Source organism: Lepidochelys kempii, chromosome 15 (assembly GCF_965140285.1).
Source record: "Lepidochelys kempii isolate rLepKem1 chromosome 15, rLepKem1.hap1, whole genome shotgun sequence".
In the NCBI taxonomy this organism is placed as follows: Eukaryota; Metazoa; Chordata; order Testudines; family Cheloniidae; genus Lepidochelys; species Lepidochelys kempii.
In genome coordinates this window covers 9,008,721-9,026,915 of record NC_136394.1, presented here as the reverse complement: position 1 = coordinate 9,026,915, position 18,195 = coordinate 9,008,721, and the positions used below count along the sequence as shown (strand labels likewise).

At 51.5% G+C, this 18,195-nt stretch overlaps 1 protein-coding gene across 5 annotated transcripts in view; it reads left to right on the top strand.

Annotated features, from left to right (window-relative positions):
• NOS1 (nitric oxide synthase 1) overlaps positions 1 to 18,195 on the top strand; it is a 148,931-nt gene that overhangs the window by 96,869 nt on the left and 33,867 nt on the right. For 4 of the 5 annotated variants that reach the window (XM_073312326.2, XM_073312328.2, XM_073312325.2 and 1 more), the window contains exons 4-13: positions 7,035 to 7,172; positions 8,089 to 8,234; positions 8,888 to 9,050; positions 10,300 to 10,391; positions 11,903 to 12,044; positions 12,777 to 12,916; positions 13,470 to 13,644; positions 15,081 to 15,182; positions 16,301 to 16,495; positions 17,733 to 17,818. In XM_073312326.2, the coding sequence (XP_073168427.1) occupies positions 7,035 to 7,172; positions 8,089 to 8,234; positions 8,888 to 9,050; positions 10,300 to 10,391; positions 11,903 to 12,044; positions 12,777 to 12,916; positions 13,470 to 13,644; positions 15,081 to 15,182; positions 16,301 to 16,495; positions 17,733 to 17,818 (1,379 nt within the window). Of the gene's footprint in view, positions 1 to 4,161; positions 4,340 to 7,034; positions 7,173 to 8,088; positions 8,235 to 8,887; positions 9,051 to 10,299; positions 10,392 to 11,902; positions 12,045 to 12,776; positions 12,917 to 13,469; positions 13,645 to 15,080; positions 15,183 to 16,300; positions 16,496 to 17,732; positions 17,819 to 18,195 lie in introns of those variants that run through there. The other variant, XM_073312329.2, reaches the window with a different exon arrangement.

Here is an 18,195-nt window from a genome sequence, read left to right as displayed (position 1 = left end):
CTTCCCTGAGGTTCAGTGGCTGGTTTAGAGTGAGGAAAGCCAGACAGTTCAGAGTAAAGTCTGAAAATCTGTCCTTATCTCACGCAAATGCAGCCCCGTATTGCAGATGATCTGGTTCTCATAACAGTGTAGCTGATCTTGCCATATGTGCTGTAATATTTAGGCACAAGGAGGTGAGTCCAAGAACCACAACACACCTCACTCGGTCGCCGGAGTGACCTCCCTGTTTAAACCTCACTCTTTCCGTTTAGTTGTCAGTAGGTGCTGTGACTCCTCTCCCAGCCAAGCTCAAGTTACTGCTTTGCTCCTTTCCCCTGTGCCTGTAAGCGCCGTCTCTCTGTTTCTTTGCTGAGCTCCTTGCATGGGTCTGTGACTATCAGCACTTTGAAAAAAGAAAAGGAGGACTTGTGGCACCTTAGAGACTAACCAATTTATTTGAGCATGAGCTTTCGTGAGCTACAGCTCACTTCATCGGATGCATCAGTATGAATCCGATGAAGTGAGCTGTAGCTCACGAAAGCTCATGCTCAAATAAATTGGTTAGTCTCTAAGGTGCCACAAGTCCTCCTTTTCTTTTTGCGAATACAGACTAACACGGCTGTTCCTCTGAAACTTATCAGCACTTTGTAACCTTCTGTGTTCAGAGCTTAATTTCTCTCCATGTTAGTGCTGCTACAATCCCCAGCCTTAAGCTGCTATTAAACTCATTTTTTTTTCCACTCGATGTGCAGGCTTCCCTTTTATCCGTCTTATCCCTGTCATTATACATCCTCCTCCACTCGCAGTTTTGGTCTCTCCATACGCTCACCACTTCCACATCTCCTCTCCCTCCCTTCCCTGCCCCCCCGCCCCGCAACAGCCACCCTGAGAACTTCTGCTGTGCCATGCAAGGCTGGTCTGTGTGGGTTCAGGGCCGGGAGGGGTTGCATCTGAAGGTGGACCTTACAGCCTGTGACAGGAGCTGACTCAGCACCCTGCCACTCAACTCCCCACCAATGTAGGTTAATTGGGACCTAAAAGAGGATACATTAACATGTGGAGGGCTAATTAGAGGGGGAAGCAACTCCAGCCCCTGTGAGCAGATAAATGGAGAGGAAGGAAGCCCTGGAAAGGGGGGTGGAGAACCTGAAGGAGAGCAAAGCTGGCTGCGGCTAGTCCTGCCCCCTCTCTCCCCACAGGTAAGAGGGGGAGCTGACTGGGACCTGTGTATCTGTACTACAGTCTGCTAGAAGGCTACAATAAACACGGTGGTGGTGACGGTGACCTGGAGTGAGAGTGGTCTGTGTCTAAGGTGACAGAGACTCACGGAGGATCACCCCATGACACAGCCGCATGCCTGCTTGTTATGCACGTCCCTGGTGCTGACCCTGACTGCAGTCTGCACTCAGTCTTCCTCACAGCCATGTCTGGGATCTGTTTCCTCCCAGATACTGAAGCTTCTCTGGGGCTTACCAAGGGTCAGGCGTTCGTTTAGATGATCAGTGTTATGTGGTGCCGAGCCAAGTGCTTGGACTGAGTGGTCTCTTGGGGCCCAGTGCTGCGAACATGGCCGAGCATAGCGCTTGCTGCCATGGGCAATTCCATTGATTTATAGAATATCAGGGTTGGGAGGGACCTCAGGAGGTCATCTAGTCCAACCCCCTGCTCAAAGCAGGACCAATCCCCAATTTTTGCCCCATAGCCCTAAATGGCCCCCTCAAGGATTGAACTCACAACCCTGGGTTTAGCAGGCCAAAGCTCAAACCACTGAGCTATCCTTCCCCCGGAAGAACTCAGTGGGAAGGGCTGTGAATCAGCACCACGCTCGATAGCGCTGGCAACACTGGGCCCTCGTTCGGCCAACGCAAGTGATAGGAAGTTTGCACCAATCTTTTTTCAAAGCTCGATTTGATTGAGTAGCTCACCAGGTGAGTGAACGCTCATCAAAATACCTGTATGGCACAATGTCGAAGCTGATTGGGAGCAACTCTCACTTCTGACCTTTGTGCAAACTCATGCAATTCCTTCCCTGTGCCATTCCCAGATCAAAGGTGTCAGAGCCCAGTCCAAGACCCACTGAAGTCAATGGAAAGATGCCCCCTGACTTCGTTGGGCTGGGTCCTCAGTGCACTGTCTTTAGTCAATACTAGCTCTTGTGAGGAACCCTACAATAACAAGAGGTGGGGGGCGGGTCTATCTGTTTGTATGATAGAGAGAAGAATGTTGGGTTCAAGCTTCCAAGGGCTATAGGGCCCTAGAACAGTGTAAAACAAATCATTATTCATAAAAAGAGTCTCTGAAAGAATTAACTGATTTTTAAGCTGGTTGTACATAGAGGCAATCTTCAGCTGCAGCCAGCCGCTTGGTGAGACAAAATATTGGGCCTGATTCACCTCCCATCATGCCCCGTCATTTATGTCCTTGCTAGGTTAGTGCAAAGTGGGTATGAGGTGCCCCCAAGTCTCAATTCTCCACTCACTGATGCTAATGGTGGCAGGTACCTAGGGTCTGTGCAGGACAGAAAGGACCCAACTTGCACATCTCTGATTCCAGAACTACGGGGGGAAGTTCAGCCCCTGACCCAGCTCTCCGAGCTCCCTGAAGTTGTACCACAGTGGTCCCTAAAACCCTGCTTGCCAAGGAGTAAGACCAGTCCAGCCAGACCCCCTCCCTTCTTAGGCCTGGCTCTGCCCTAGAACCACCGCTCCTTGGCCCACTCTGAAATGCCCTTTGCACTAGGGCCATCTGTAGAGGGGAAAGGCAGCCCCTGCAGTAGAGGCCCCCTTGTGTCAGGGGTATTCCCTGGCCGTGGGGTACCTATACCTGCAGTCCAGCCCCTTTGTGCCAACAGATAAACTCCCCTGTTTTTTCCACACACCCGAGGAATCCAAACACTCGGGGGCTGGATTGCATTCGCACATACATATGTAATAACCACAGAAGGATCACTAATCTGCACACTTAGTACTTATGATAACATGCTCTGTTGTAAAAAGTCCTTTGCATAATGCATGTGCGCCCCTGACTGCTACATTAATCTCGCCATTTGTCCCACACCTGAGTGGCTAATATCAGTGCTACCTAATTAAAACATAAAAGGTGATAATATCACCCCCCTGACAGAACCCCGGGTAATGTTTGGTTTCAAGCATGCAAACCAATGAGGCTGAGTGGAGAGGCAAAAAGCACTTCGCATTTTTCTGCTGGTCATCAGTTTCTTTCCCGTCGCACCGCACACAATTGCCAATCCAAGCGATAGAGCCTCTCTTGGGTGCTTTCTCCCAAGCCGTTAGAGGACACATCCTTCCCTGTTTAGCGTGGCATAATGAATCACTGCCGCTGTCTTTTCACATATGCTTCCCCACTGCATCTAACACACTCACACACTCCTTCAAGTACTTCACTAACCTCACAGAATGCCCCAAGGGAAAACATCAAGCAGAACAGAGTATCTAAGGTGGGCTCAAGCTTGAACAGCTGGATCCAAATTTCAAATAACCCAAAGTTCACTCGTGCTTGGCAGCAGGTTTTTAGTTGGGGCCACTGCTAAAGATCGGAACATTTGTACGATTGCCTTTATAATGCTCTGGGAACATGTGGGTACTTTAGCTCCATGGATCTGGTTAAAGATCTGCTTTCTGCAGTCAGGAAACATGAATGTCACAGTAATGCATAAGGTGTTTGCTCGTTCGCTGCAATGTGTTATGTCTGGTGGGGGTGGGGAGAAACCTTAATTTTGGGAGGTTTCAAGTGTCAATTTTAATTAAAGTGTTATGAATCCCATGGATTTCATGGGAAATTCATCCCCAGAGAAATAAAGGGCCAAATTCGCATCTCAGTGCATTTCAGTGGTGCAGTTCCGGTTAATTCAGCTGGCATGCAGTAGTGTTGCTGGCCCACAAATGGTTGAGCTTTGTTGAAGGAGGCAGGTGTGTAGGAAAGAAGATTACAGCGTGGCCATCCCCAAGCATTCAAAAATTATGACTCAGGCCCCCAAAAGCCATGAGCTTGGCTTAAAAATCCAAAATTTTGAAAATGATAAATGTTGGGGCTCTTCTGATTTGCCTACAGGTTTTGTGCCATTAGGGTTCCCATTTTCAAATTGTATTCTGCAACCATGAGGGCTAGAGGCTCACTTTAAAACAATGAAAGCAGAGAGCATCATTTAATCACGTGACTCCAGGAGCTGAGGCGACCACATGCTGCCCAACAGAGCATGAGCAGGGAAAGCGAGAGACTCCAGAGTCCATGAGAACTAAGGAATATGATCCGGTAGTATCAGATGGTGTTACCTTTCTCCTCCGACACGTGCACATGGAGGAAGGTACCAGATGCTGCGACTGATCCTGTTGTCATTGTAGTGAGTAGCAAAATCCCCATTTTCCGGCATCAAAGACACTTTTAAAAACTTAACTTGTCGAAGGTTTTTGTGAAATCGCCGCCGCCCAGATCGAGCTAGTACAGTATGGTCATGTGGCTGCTGCTATCTAGCCTGCCTCAGGAACCCAGGTCATACATGGCTACTCCTGCACTTGCCACAATGTGGTTTCAGAGCATTCCTAAACAAGACGCATGGGCAGAAGCTTTGGCTTTGCTGTTCTCCATTAAACACTTCCGCCTTTCTGTAAAGCAGATACATTTTCACATGGAGCAAAGTGATCTAGCAGGACATTCAGGGCAAATGCTGTTCTCGGTTGCTGGAGCTGTTCCACTGAGAAGAGGGAGGTTGGCTTTGGATTTTCATCAGTGCGACAGAAAGCAGAATTCTGCATAGTGCAACGAAATGCAAAGCAGGCTGAGGCCCAAGGAGACAGTTGGAGCTCTCATTCTAATTCCTGCTGCAGCTCTAAGAGCGGATGCTGCTCGAATGTCTGATGACTTGCCTTCCCTGGTGGGTTTTAGTACATAAGCCTTTTCTTGTGGTGGTCAAGTGATGGCTGGGGGTCCTTCACCAGTTATCTTCACAGCTATCTGGCCTGTGAAATGTGTCAAGTGAGTGACCCCCTCTGAAGAGTGAAGGCAGTTTCCTTGTCTGCATTTCAATGTGGAAGGGAGGAAAAGTTAGATCTCAGAGCCGCAGATGAATCTTAAGTGACTAGATCCTTTAAAGGGCTTTCTAATAACATCGGATTAAAATATTTAATCGACGTGTTGTTCATATGGGTTCCATCATTTTCCTTCCAGTGTGTGCTCACCGGCAAAGCTAGTCATGTTGAAAAACGGGCTTTCTTCATCACAGCTGATCTTTCCCCCATTCAGTGAGGTCATAATGCCAAATTTGTGCCATCGCAACCATTTCATGATGTGTATAGATGTCACGAGCATAGGACTCCAGCATCTCTACAGGATCATGGAGAAGGAGCATGAATATCCTGCATTTTTCCATATTCTTTTTATTATCAATGCAAAGAGTTTTGTTTTTTTAAATCTTGGTATAAATTAGCCCTGGTCCACACTACAGCATTAGGTTGACGTGATGCAGCTTACGTCAACCTAACTCTGTAAGCCTCTACACTAAAATGTCATTGCCATCAATGTAACTTGCCCGCTGGGCCGACTTAATAACTCTACATCCACAAGAGGCATAGCGCTTAGGTTGATCTAGTGAGGTTGATGCAGTGTCAGACACTGTGTTGCTTACATTGACCGCTGCTGGCTTTCAGAAGCCATCCCACAATACCCCACACTGACAATTAAATCGATACATGTGCTCCCGATGACGATGTACACCAGTGATACAAGGAGCATAATATGGACATGAAAAAAGCAATTTAATTACTGCAGTGGCTGTATGTTGACTTGCATAACTTGAGTCAACATAATTTTATAGTGTAGACATAACCTCAGAGATGGACCTGAACCACAAAGTTCAGATTCAATGTCTGGATCCAGATCCAAATTTCCCCAAAGTTTCGGCAGTTCAGATCTATTTTACAGAGAATGCCTTGAGATGCCAAGCTTTGCTCTGGCTCCAAACTTTCCCCAAACTTGAGTGGATTTGGATAGGATGCCCCAGTTTGGGACCAGATCTTTTCTCCGTGGAACATCCAACCAGGCCTTAGTAATACCGCGTGATAACACTGCGCTCTGCTGAAAGATCTAATTCCAAGATGGCATATCTCCCCTTCCAGGAGCAATCTGGTGTGGAGCTTTTCACATCTTCATGGAGTTTGTCTGCCAAAGCAGATTTCCTCTGAAGTTCACTAGAACTCATTTTTCCCTGGTGTCACTACAGGATCTCTGCAAGCCAAGTGTGTTCATTGCTGTGTCTTGCACAATGAGGTTCCCTCTGAGATCCTGGTTTGGCACACACCTACATAGGATATCAAGGAGACTTAGGAAGTGGGGGTGAGAGGGGCGTGGTCCAAGTACACATAATTCAGAAGTCCTTTCACTTCCTCCCGATGCTTCTCCTTAGCCTTACATTTCTCCAGCATAAAGGGACACTGGGGAGGCCTGCTTTCTGTTCATTCCCGTAGAGTTATTGTCAGATATTAAGACAACCTTCCTTAGAGAAGCCAAACCCACCAGCACTGGCTTTGGTGCATTTAAAACTATGGCAGATAATCCACTAGTGAAGGTAATGTAGGGAGAAAATCTGACATTGACAGGGAATGGACTAAATGATCTATTAATTAATTTCAGTGACTCTTTCCTCTTTCAAGGTTAGGCTTCTTCTGAACAGAGTTAACTTTGCAGCTATCCAGAGTAAATTTTTTGCCATCCTTTCACCTTGGTATCTATAGGTGCAGGGGCTTGTTTGAAGGCTCTGGGAGGGTTTTGGAAGGAAAGGTGCTCATGGGGGAGGGTTGCGTAGATGGAAGTGGAGGTGTCTGAACTTGAAACTGCAAAGCAGACTTTGAAAATAATTTTATTGTGTACAATATTCACTAGGGTGTAGGTCAAGACCACACAAGTCTCACTTATGTTATCCAGGCCTCCATAGGTGAAGAAGTCCATTAATCCAAGATCCATCTGCTGTTGCATCCTACACTTCTCCTGTAACTAATCAGTGAACAATAGTCTGACACATCATCATTTTTTCTCTCCTCCAGCCACCACCATCTGGCAGACAGTCCCCAACAAAGAACTTGGTGAATGGAAGCCCTTCTAAGTGCCCACGATTTGCCAAAGTCAAGAACTGGGAGACTGGCTCAGTGCTTCATGACACTTTACAACTCAAGACAGCCATGGTGAGTGGGACTGACTGTTTTGGCCAATGTTTTCTGAGTGTAGTTGACCAAATCAATGTCTCTAAACCCGATTTAACTGGAAGAATTAGAGTTGCTTTGAATAAGTGAGCCCATCTTGTGGGCTGCCATGGGGCCTTCAATGAGCTGCTCTGTCGTGGGCTAGGCTAGAATTAATCAAAAAGAGGCAACTCAGCTCTTCTGAACCTTCAAATGCTGGTGGAACATGAGGGTGGGGATGATTAGAAATGCCACCTGCATTATCCCTCTTTCAGTCCCGGTGTTCTCTTTTCTTGGCAATAGCAGTAAATGAAATGGCTTGTGGGGTAGACTTCTAGGCCGATCGGTTGTAGATTCCGCAGGGAAATGTTGCAGAGGTGCTTACCCCTACAGTAGGGGGAGGTATGGTGTAAGGGAAGGGCTACTATAGAGTGTGGAGATGGGAAAGTAAGGTATGGAGGTGGGTGTCTGTTACCTCCCAGCAGTTGCCAGTGGCTGGATGTAAAGCATTGAAAAGAAGGCATTTGCCTGCTGCTGGCAGAAAGGAGGATGCAATGCGATTGTTTCCTCCACGGATGGTATGGAGACCAGCTTGCAGGAGAGAGGGTGAACATGGAGCTGTAACAGAGATTTAGGTTGGACTCTTATGAATCTCACTTGCCCGAGGCACGGTTATAGGTCAGATAGGGTGAGGAACATCCCTCAGTCGTATGCCTGAGATCAGTGCCTTCTCCCTCCCCCCCGCCACAAAATAAAGTGCACATGTGAAAGCAACCACACTGGAAATATCACCATTTGTGCCAAATCCAGAGCTGGCATTTCATCAGCGTTCGTGCAGCCCATCCTGTTGGCCATGTCAGCGTAACCAGTGGTGCATCCAGTAATCTATGGTTCATATGCGGCCCTTCCGTCCTTGCAGGCCAGTGCGTGCACAGAGCAGATCTGCATGGGCTCAATAATGACACCCACCCAGCATGTCCGGAAACCAGAAGACACCAGGACAAAAGAGCAGCTGCTCCCCTTGGCTAAGGACTTCATTGATCAATACTACTCCTCCATAAAGAGGCAAGTCTTCTGGCACTCGCGGGTGGTGTTGCTGGTGGGTTTTTAACAGGAGCTACGCAGTGCAGTAAAATACCTCTGACTTGTTACCGTCAAAGCTGGGTGCAAACTCAGACTTGGTGGTGTGATCAAATTGCAGTGCCCAGAGTTAGCCGATAGTCGGATCACTAGCTCTGCACGCACCAGCTCCGTGCACACCCAACGGCCAGGCCATTTGAAATCCGTGCTAGCCTCCAAAGAGCACAAGACTGCAGACGTGCATTTATAGGTCCATAATGGTGCGGCTCTATGTTGGACAACCTTGTGCTTCCAGTGGTCTGCATCCGTGCTCTGTGTGTATGTCTAGCTGGGTACGCAAGCAGGTGTACATGCATGTGGCATACTGATCTGTCTGGAGACCGTCATGCACAGGTGCAGCCAGGGAGATTCCCTTCCACAGAATTCCATCCTACAATGTGGCATCTCAGAATCGGACCCGTGGCTCAGAGGGGAACTTTTGACCCCATAATAATCATGATTGGTCCAGAGTTACCTCCAGCTGGCACGTGTGTACGTGTACCGGAACCAGACTGCATACTTGTGTACAAACAGCATCCAGCGCTATCCGCTGCCCTACAAATTGGAGTTGGTCACTTCCCCTTTCCCCATGTTCACAGGTTTGGCTCCAAGGCCCACATGGAGAGGCTGGAAGAAGTGACCAAGGAGATTGAAACCACAGACACCTACCAGCTGCGGGACACAGAGCTGATCTACGGAGCAAAGCATGGCTGGCGCAATGCATCCCGCTGCGTAGGCAGGATTCAATGGTCCAAGCTACAGGTAAGCAGCAGAGTGCTCTGGCTACAGCTGGCAGATTGCTCTTAGAGGGATTGATGAGTATGGAAGGTAAATCCAGGGAGACCCGGCTGTTTCTCTGCATGCTAAGGACACAGTGACGCATGCTTGTGGCTCTGGGCAGTAAATGTAAGGAACATGCCATCCTTTCACCAGGGTATCTGTAGGTGCAGAAGCTTGTTTGGAGGCTCTGGGAGGAGAGCGCTTTGGAAGGAAAGGTGCTCATGGGGGAGCATTGCATAGATGGTGGTGGAGGTGTCTGCATTTGAAATTGCAAAGCAGACTTTGGAGGTAACACTATCATCTTCCGCAATATTCTGGGCTCCTACTTGCCACATGCTACTTTCAAATCTGTAGCCTTGCCGTGGATGGAGGCCACGGGGGGAAATCTCTGGTGAAGTCAAAGAAGCTATGCCAGGGTTGTATGGAGCCCCAGCCCCAATGTACTTTTGACTCAGAGTTGGGAGGGAGGCGTTGTCTGAGTGCATTTCTTCCAGTGACATTGGGCAGTGGCTGCAGTCTGAAGCCAGACGCCAGCGGGCACACACATGAAGCCGTCACTCCAAAGCTGATGAGCAATTTCATACAGGGCCTCAACACGGTTTGGAGCTAGGAGGCCCAGCCTCTCTCACACAAAATGAAGCTTCCTGCTGCTTTTGTTTTAATTAATGTCTGGGGGAGCACGTGACTGTGAAAAGGAAAGGACTGGCTACAGCCAGGCACAGTGCAGGCAGATGCTTGTAAGCGTCCCTGCACGGCTCTGCAAAGGAAGGTCAGTCCTTGCTTACCTTGGCACTCACCCCCTTCCCCTGTCATGCCACTGCCCCTCAATCCTGGCTTCAATCACTGATCTTTCGGCCCTGGGGCTCCCTTAAGAAGAGACTGCCAGAGCCAGAGTTGATGGTGGCTTTGGTTTGCTGACCACGTGTGTTTGTTGCTCTTTATGACGCTGGGGACTGCAGTAGGCTGACAGCACTGAACAAATTTCAAGCCTGGCTCACCCAGGATTTGAGTTTGGCTCCCCAGAGTGGAAAGGGCTGAGGTTCGAGGTGCTGAGATACTTCAGTGGCAGGGAGCATGTATGTGCTAGACACTGCATACAGCTCGCTAGATCCTCGTCTCTTCTATCGCGTCAGCCCCAGGGCTTTCCAGGGAGCTGGGCCTGCTCTGGAGGAGACGCAGGCTTCTTTAAGAATGAGCGAGTTCTGCAGACCATCCCTTTCAACTGTTGCAGGTGTTTGATGCCCGAGACTGCACCACAGCTCATGGGATGTTCAATTACATCTGCAACCACATCAAATACGCCACCAACAAAGGGAACCTCAGGTGAGTCCCCCGCCCGGGCCAAAGGAGGGAGCCCTGGCTCTCAATGGGAGGGGACTGTTAACTTTTTAGATCTACTTAACGTTTGTGTTTATGGCTTGGAGTGACAGTAGTGCTCTCTCCCAATCACCTGGCCCTGACCTAGGCCACGTGTCCTGGGAGCCTCTGACCTGCCATTAGTCGGAGACTCGGGGTCACAGGCTCCTTTGTGCTGCGTGTTTCTGCTGCAGTTCTAACCGCGCCTTCCATGTGCCCAGCCTCACCTTTTGCACAACGGCATACTCCCTGAGACCATTGACTCGCCACTCAGCTGGGGGGGGTGGAAGTGGGCTGAGCCACCAGCCCAAGCGTGAGGACAGACTGTCTCCCTGCTCTGGCCGGCTGTGAGCTGCCGTACCAGGTTCTACAATAACTCGGGCCAGACTGAAGAGCCTTCCTGTGAACTGCTACAAATGCAGCATGCAGGCTCGTCCTTCACTTCCCTCCGGCAGAAGGCTACCACGTGCCTGTGACTGAATCGCTGGAGCGTCCCAGGTTCCGAGTTGGAGTGTCCGGATGCCGGGGGCAGGAGCTGCTGAGGGGACGGAAGGAGTGTCCCTCCTGTCCATCTTGCCTGCTCGCCCTTGGGCCAGTATTTCTTCCAACTGTAGAGAAGCAATAAATTAAACCTCTCTGTTGCCCCTCTACCCACTCCACCTAAGGGCAGGAAGTAAAACGTAGCCCCAGGGCCCTCCTGGGCTACAAATGCTGAATTCTGCATCAAACCTGCGCGTGTTTAAGAGTGAATCGCAGTGTCCAAGCGATCAGTATCCTGGCGATCATGACACTTAGTGCTTGTGATTTACCAAGGAGGGGAAGTATCAGTAGCCCCACTTCCCAGTGAGAGAGACTCACTCACTCTGCCCAAGGTTATGGAGTAAATCAGTGGTGGAGAAGGGAACAGAACCCAGGTCTGCTGGGCCACTCTGTCTCTAGTTGCTGAGCTGTAGAGAAACGTACAATGTATTTCTCCTGCTGTCTCCTGCTCCTCTCTCTTTCCTCACCCGCTGGATGGACCTCCCCCTCCTCCTCCCCCTTATTTTCTGGTGGCCTGTTTGAGCTATAGGCTCATAGGTCACTGGAGCGAAGGGAAACCACTGAAAAGGAGATGAATTTGCCAATGAAACAGAACTCTCCCTCTGCCCCCACTACCTATTTGCCACACCTCGGTACCTGGTCTACAGACAGGACTGTTCATCTCAGGGGGCACACCCACATCCATAAGGCACAATGGTAGTAGCTGGAAAATCAGTTGGAAAGCGGGCTCTTCTCTTTCCCTGGCAGGTACGGAGGTTAATCTGGTCTCGGGCATGTTCACAAGCACAAACCATGTGGCAGAAAGCATAGCGGGAATGCTGGCAAGGGCTGTCCATCATCCCATGCAACCCCGCTCTATCGCTGCAACGAGCACATGCCCTCCCGGCTGCCGCCTTTCACATCGCTAATGCCAGCGCCTTCCCATCCGTTCCTTTCAGGTCTGCTATCACCATATTCCCCCAGAGGACGGATGGCAAGCACGACTTCCGAGTCTGGAATGCCCAGCTCATCCGCTATGCTGGCTACAAGCAGCCAGACGGTACCATTCTGGGGGACCCAGCCAACGTGGAGCTCACAGAGGTAAGCAGTGCAAAAGAAAAAAAATGAAAAAAATCCATCCTTCCCAGGTCCGTGTCCAGCAGGGGAGTGCACCACAGCTGACCTCCCAGGGTGCTCAGATAGGATGGGGACAGCTGCGATATTCTACTACAGTGTTTTAGTCCATCTAGGAGACCCACTCTGATTTGCTTTGCTTTTCCCAAGACAGGTCATGAGATGCTCTGTAGTACCACTAGAGGGACCCTTAGTATTGCCGTGTGAACTTGTATTTGTGCTTGTGTGTTCACGCACCACTGCCCTCTGCAGGGTGGAATCAGAACTTCTCACTTGTGTTTCACAGTCTCTGTACTGCTACAGACTAACACCACTGTAGCTCAGACAGTGGTTTGGAGCAGGAGGTCCAGGTTCTAAACTTGCTGTCACCTGCAGGTCCCAGGTGGCTCATGGCACACCACACAGTGACAAGTGTGAAGTCCTAAGTGGCCGGGGATTTCTTCCCATAGTCAGTCTCTGTGCACCATAATGAGAATGTGCTTATCACCTACCTCTTGACTGCAGAACACTCTCCTATTAGCTCACACGTGGCTCAGACTCAGTGGAGACATCCCTTATTAAAACAAAAAAGTACAAGAGACTACTGTTGTACTTAACAGCCTACCGCTTTGCAACCCCCACATCCGGCCCACAGTGCCTGAGAGAGTGCTGGGCAGCCAGCTTGGTGAGAATATTAACGTGAACTCTGTTTGGCTGCAGATCTGCATCCAGCAAGGGTGGAAGGCTCCCAAGGGGCGATTTGATGTCCTGCCGCTCCTCCTCCAGGCCAACGGCAATGATCCCGAGCTCTTTGAGATCCCCCCGGAGCTGGTGCTGGAAGTACTCATCAGGCATCCCAAGTAAGCTAGAGCACGTCTGGGTGCCGCTGTGGGGGAGGTTCTGCAGAATTCTGCTCTGCTGGAACCACCTACGCCTTCTCACAGTGTACGGCACGGCCTTTCCTGTGGCCTTGCCCGGGGGGCTAAATGGGATGGGGGGCACATTCAGACCTAGAGTCCCACCAGCATGGAGTTGTGCCCATTTCTGCCAGTTGGTGCAACCCTTAGAGCTTCCTTCCCCTCGGTATGGAAAAACTGACACGGGCTTGAAAACCAGTGACCCTGGTCCCTTTCTCATGGATGGATGGCAGGGCTGCTCTCGCATCACTTCAGTTTCTCCTGTCCCTCTGCCCTGAGCCTCCTGCCATTCGCCTGTTCTCCCCGCCCCGCCCCACAACTCCCCTGCTGTGCTCGTTCCCAGGAAGGTTCTGATGGTTGCTGAGAACTGACTTGTTGTAATAAGACAAAGCTGCCTTCAGGCTTCTGTGGAATGACTGTTAGGGGTAAATGCCCCCTTTGTTCCCCTCCCCGTGAGGATCCAGCAATCCGGCTGACCCCACTGTGTGCTCGGCAGGTTTGCCTGGTTTAAGGACCTGGGGCTGAAGTGGTATGGTTTGCCGGCGGTGTCCAACATGCTGCTAGAGATCGGAGGCCTGGAGTTTACTGCCTGCCCCTTCAGCGGCTGGTACATGGGCACTGAGATCGGAGTCCGCGATTACTGTGATAACTCTCGCTACAACATGCTGGAGGTAACCCTGCCCTCGGCTATTGCCTGCCTTGCCTTGGGGCAGCTGTGGGGCTGGCGGGGGGGCTTTGGGGTGTACAGAGCTACTGGGAGCAGAGCCACGCTGGGTGCGTCCCTGCTTTGTGGGGGACAGTAAAGGAAACTGAAGGGCTGCCTTAAATAAGCTCTGAAGATAAAGGTGAATTCCAGCCATGCTGCCACATCAGGGCAATGTGCCCCGGGGAGCCCTGAGCCCAGCAAGTCCCTGGTATGTTACTTGGGGTGGGGAAAGTGGAAGAAACGTTGGTACTAAACACACCCAGATTGGGGCTTCCCCACCCCATGCTGAGGAGTCCCCGGGGGGAACTCTGATGCTCCTCCCCCCACACCCAGCCAGCTCTGCAGCTTCCCTTGGAGACCTGGGGGTGCCACACCCGGCTCACTCCTCTCCCCATCCTCTTTCAGGTGCCCTGCCCCATGGTGGAGCCGTGCCTGCTGTCAAGATGGCCTTCAGTGGCTCAGGGCATGGGGAAGCAGGGCACAAACCCCAAATTGGCTGTGACTTCTATAGCCCGGGCTAAGCACTGGGGATCTTTCAGTTATGCTTCGTTATCCTTGCCCCTCAGAGTCCCAGCAGCATAAAGAGACAGTCCCTTCTTGTTAGGGCCTTTTTTCCTTTCCCCCTTTGCTCATTGAGCAGCAAACTCAGCTGATGGAAGGAATTCACTGGCATCACTCCTCTTCATGGTGGAGTAAGAGCAACCAGCGAAGCCTTTTGTCCACTTCAGTGTTCCACGGTAGTTCATCTGGGGTCGATGGACCTTGCTTGTGGGGCAGGACGTATCGTCTTCTGTTAGAGATCAGCATTTTACACGCGTTAATGTCTCTCTCCTGTCTGGCAGTGGTAACAGCCACAAACGCTTGCAGTACAAAAGGCTCAGCTGTTGCCTTATACCAGGGGCTACAGCTGTTACACGTGAGATTCGTGCAGGCAGCGACTCACACGCGTTCCGTAACGTCGAAACACTCGGCACAGGGTTAGAACTAACGCCCGGTTTAACAACCCTACCCCCCAGGCGAACCAGCCAGGCTCCAGCTCTGTATTTGTCAGTATTCCAGTGAGGCCTGGGGACCTGGGCATGAGCTGGCACCTGGCCTGCCAGCATCACACCTGCCCTCCCCGCTGCGATTGCCCAGAGCCCCTGTGCGAGGCTGGGCACAGCCAAGCCCTGACTGTTCAGGAGGGAACCGGGCCAGCAGGATGAGGTTCTGTGAGACAAGCAGGTCCTTTGCCCTGATTCATACCCAGCAGCCTTGCCTCCAGTCATGGAAGTTCTCCATCAGATGCGGAGATGGGGCCTTGCCTTCCCTTAGCTCGCTCCCTAGGGCAGAGACCTTTTCAGACCTTGCCTTGCGGCCAGGACTGAGCCCACGCTCACCGATTACTGCACGTCTTTGCAGGAAGTAGCCAAAAAGATGAACCTGGACATGAGGAAAACCTCGTCACTGTGGAAAGACCAGGCGCTGGTGGAGATTAACATCGCTGTTCTGTACAGCTTCCAGGTACTCGAGGGGCAGGACTTGCTGCTGCTGGAGCTTCAGCACAGGCATCCCCAAGGCTTTGGGGTTGGGGATGAGACTGGCCCCGTCAGGAACTGGCGTGGGAAGGGGCCATAGAGAGATCTGCCCCAGGGCCTCAGCAACTAGTGGTTTAACGTGCTTTCATGCGGCACTGTCCTGACACGGAGGTGAGGGTGACTAAAGTCTGGGCAGTGCTGCTCAGGAGGGGCTATGCCACCTTTGGGCCCTCCCTAATTCGGGGTTGTTCCAGGTGCCGGGGTTGCCCCCAATGGAATTTAGCACGCTCCGGCCACTGGGCCCGGCACCGACGGGTGGTGTAGGGCTGTCTGCATCAGCCCTGTGCAAGCTTTTCCCTGGGGGAATTTCCAGCTCCTTTACGTGGCATGAGTGGCACAAAAAGGGTCAAGGATCTGGCCCTGGGTATCCACATTTTGATTTAAAGGGATTTGAGATTTTGTCTCATCCAAGCCAAAACTAGTGATTGGGGCAGAATACTGCTTGGCACCAGGCGAACAAGGAGAATATCTCTCCACCTTAGTGTGTCTGCTCTGGGAGGGCAGGGGATACACACGGGTAATATCTCTCTTAGCCAGCTGCATCTTCCAGCAGCTGTTTTCCTGGGAGTTTTATACGAGTGAGCTGGGAGAACAGTCCTAGAGGAAGGGAACAGTGGCTGGTCCCAGAGCTGGACTCCAAGGGTAACAATGACCTTTGACCAGCCCACAGCAGAGCTTAGGAGATTCAGGGTCCCTCCTACCTGTCAACCAGCTCAGCATAATCAACTGTTCCACTGTGAAGGCTGTCTCCTCAATCAGACCCCGCCAATGGGCCCTTCCAGTTGGTTCCTCACGCCCCATTGCCACTGCTGGACATCTTCCATTGGAAGGAGGAACTGAGCTTTCAGCCTTTGACTTCTCCTAGACAGAAGCCGATTGTTGTCCTAATGTCCCCTGCAGTTCTTGGTGGGGATGCTCCTTTTTAGCCCTCACGGCAGACTCGGCTCCCAGCCCAGGGTCCTCATGCTGCCTCCCGACTCCTGTCCTCACTGCCCAAGGAGCATTAGCCTGCAGTTACTACTGGCTCTCTCCTCCCTCCAACAGAGCGACAAGGTGACCATTGTGGACCATCACTCAGCCACAGAGTCCTTCATCAAGCACATGGAGAATGAGTATCGCTGCCGTGGGGGGTGCCCGGCTGACTGGGTGTGGATCGTCCCACCAATGTCCAGCAGCATCACCCCGGTCTTCCATCAGGAAATGCTCAACTATCGGCTTACGCCCTCCTTCGAGTACCAGGTACTATCCATAGCCGGGCTTCTGCCGGTGCCGCACACCCTGCCCCTCGCACACAAGGGTGCCATGATAGGCAGGGGCAGCAGGGTCTACGTTCTCCACCCCAGCTGTGGACTGGCTCTGCATTCCAACAGTTGTTCCTCTGCAAGGCGGTGGTGCTTGTTAACAAGCCTGATTGTTACAAGGCATCAAGGTATAATCAGAGTCAGGTGTGCAGCCCCCCCTGCACAAGTTGCCTTCCCCCAGGGATGGTGGCTCTTTGCATCTCTGCCAGAGCCCGGAGAATCATCACGGTCCCATCTTGAGCCCTTCATCCCAGCAGAGCACCTTCTGGAGCTCATCGGCCCTGCTCCTCAGTCAGCCGCGGGGGGCTGCTGTCGGTCCCTGCCAGTCACCCCTTCCCTTCCGCCGCCATCTAGCAAACGAGCAAGCTGCTTCTGCCAGCTTGGGGATGGAAAATCTGACTCTGGTCTCCCGCCTGGGTGTGCAGAGCATAAGCACTAGGCCACAATGTTAGCAACAGAGCACTGAGCCCTTCAAAGAATGGGACAAGGGACCCTGAGCAGATGTACCTTCGTTCACCGAATGTCTGTGCACCTGTGGCTTTCGTTCAGTGTGGCCATTAGTCTCGATCCCATAAGGAATCACCAGAAAAGGGAGCCATTTGTTCATCTGTATTCTCCATCTCCCATGAGCCCAGAGCATTCCCTGCCTTGATTGTGGAAATGGCACTCGGTCCACAGGAACTGCGCAGCCATTGATCCTTTTACCTAGCCTCCACCCCTTATTGAGGCCCTTTGGAAAAGTGGAGGGGTGCATTCCTGCATCTCCCTGCTGACAACACTCCCTGGGACAGCCTCATTTCCAGGAGGCACAAAGGGCCTGGTCCTCCACCATGTTGTTACAAGCCAGCAACACCCTCGCTGCCTTGCGACAGCATGTTGAAACCCTGGGGCATCCAGCCATACCTCAAAGACATGGGCATCTCTAGAGAGGGTCATCTCCAAGCTTAAATAGCTGGGTTGTGGAGGGTAGGATGGGGCTACAGACCAGCCCCCAAAATAAAGACCGATGAAGAGGGTCTGAGGCCAGCTGGTCCCTAGCAATCGGGTGTTGTGAATGTCTCTAAACAAGCAGTCTTTACAAGCGAATGCAATTCCATTGCCGGGCCCCACAGACCTGGCACTTGTTGAATAACACAGCTCTGTCCCTCAGCTGATGACCCTCTTTTTCCTCCTAGCCTGACCCTTGGAACACACACATCTGGAAAGGGGTCAATGGGACGCCTACCAAAAAGAGAGCCATCGGTTTTAAAAAGCTGGCCAAGTAAGTGCCCGGGAGTAGCTATCCCCACACACCAGGAGCCAGAGCACTGAGATGCGGCACACAGATCATTTACTGTTCAGATTCTGTGAGGTGGGGTTGCCGTGTGCTACTTGAATTACTGCTGCGTGGGCAGCTCCTCGCCCACCAGGATTCCCCCATTGTCTTTTGAAGGCCTCTCCTTTTGCAATGTCATCTTGTGTGGCCCAGGAGAGAGGTGCCTGGAGAGGTGGGCAGCAATTGGGGTCTGCCACGGGAGCAGTAAATGGGAGGGTGAAGGTATAAAATAGCTAAAAATCCTCATCGGGTCTCTTCCCACAAATCAGTTCATTCTCCAGCAATGTGTCTCTAGTTGTTCCAGCACTTGGAGAGAGACTTCA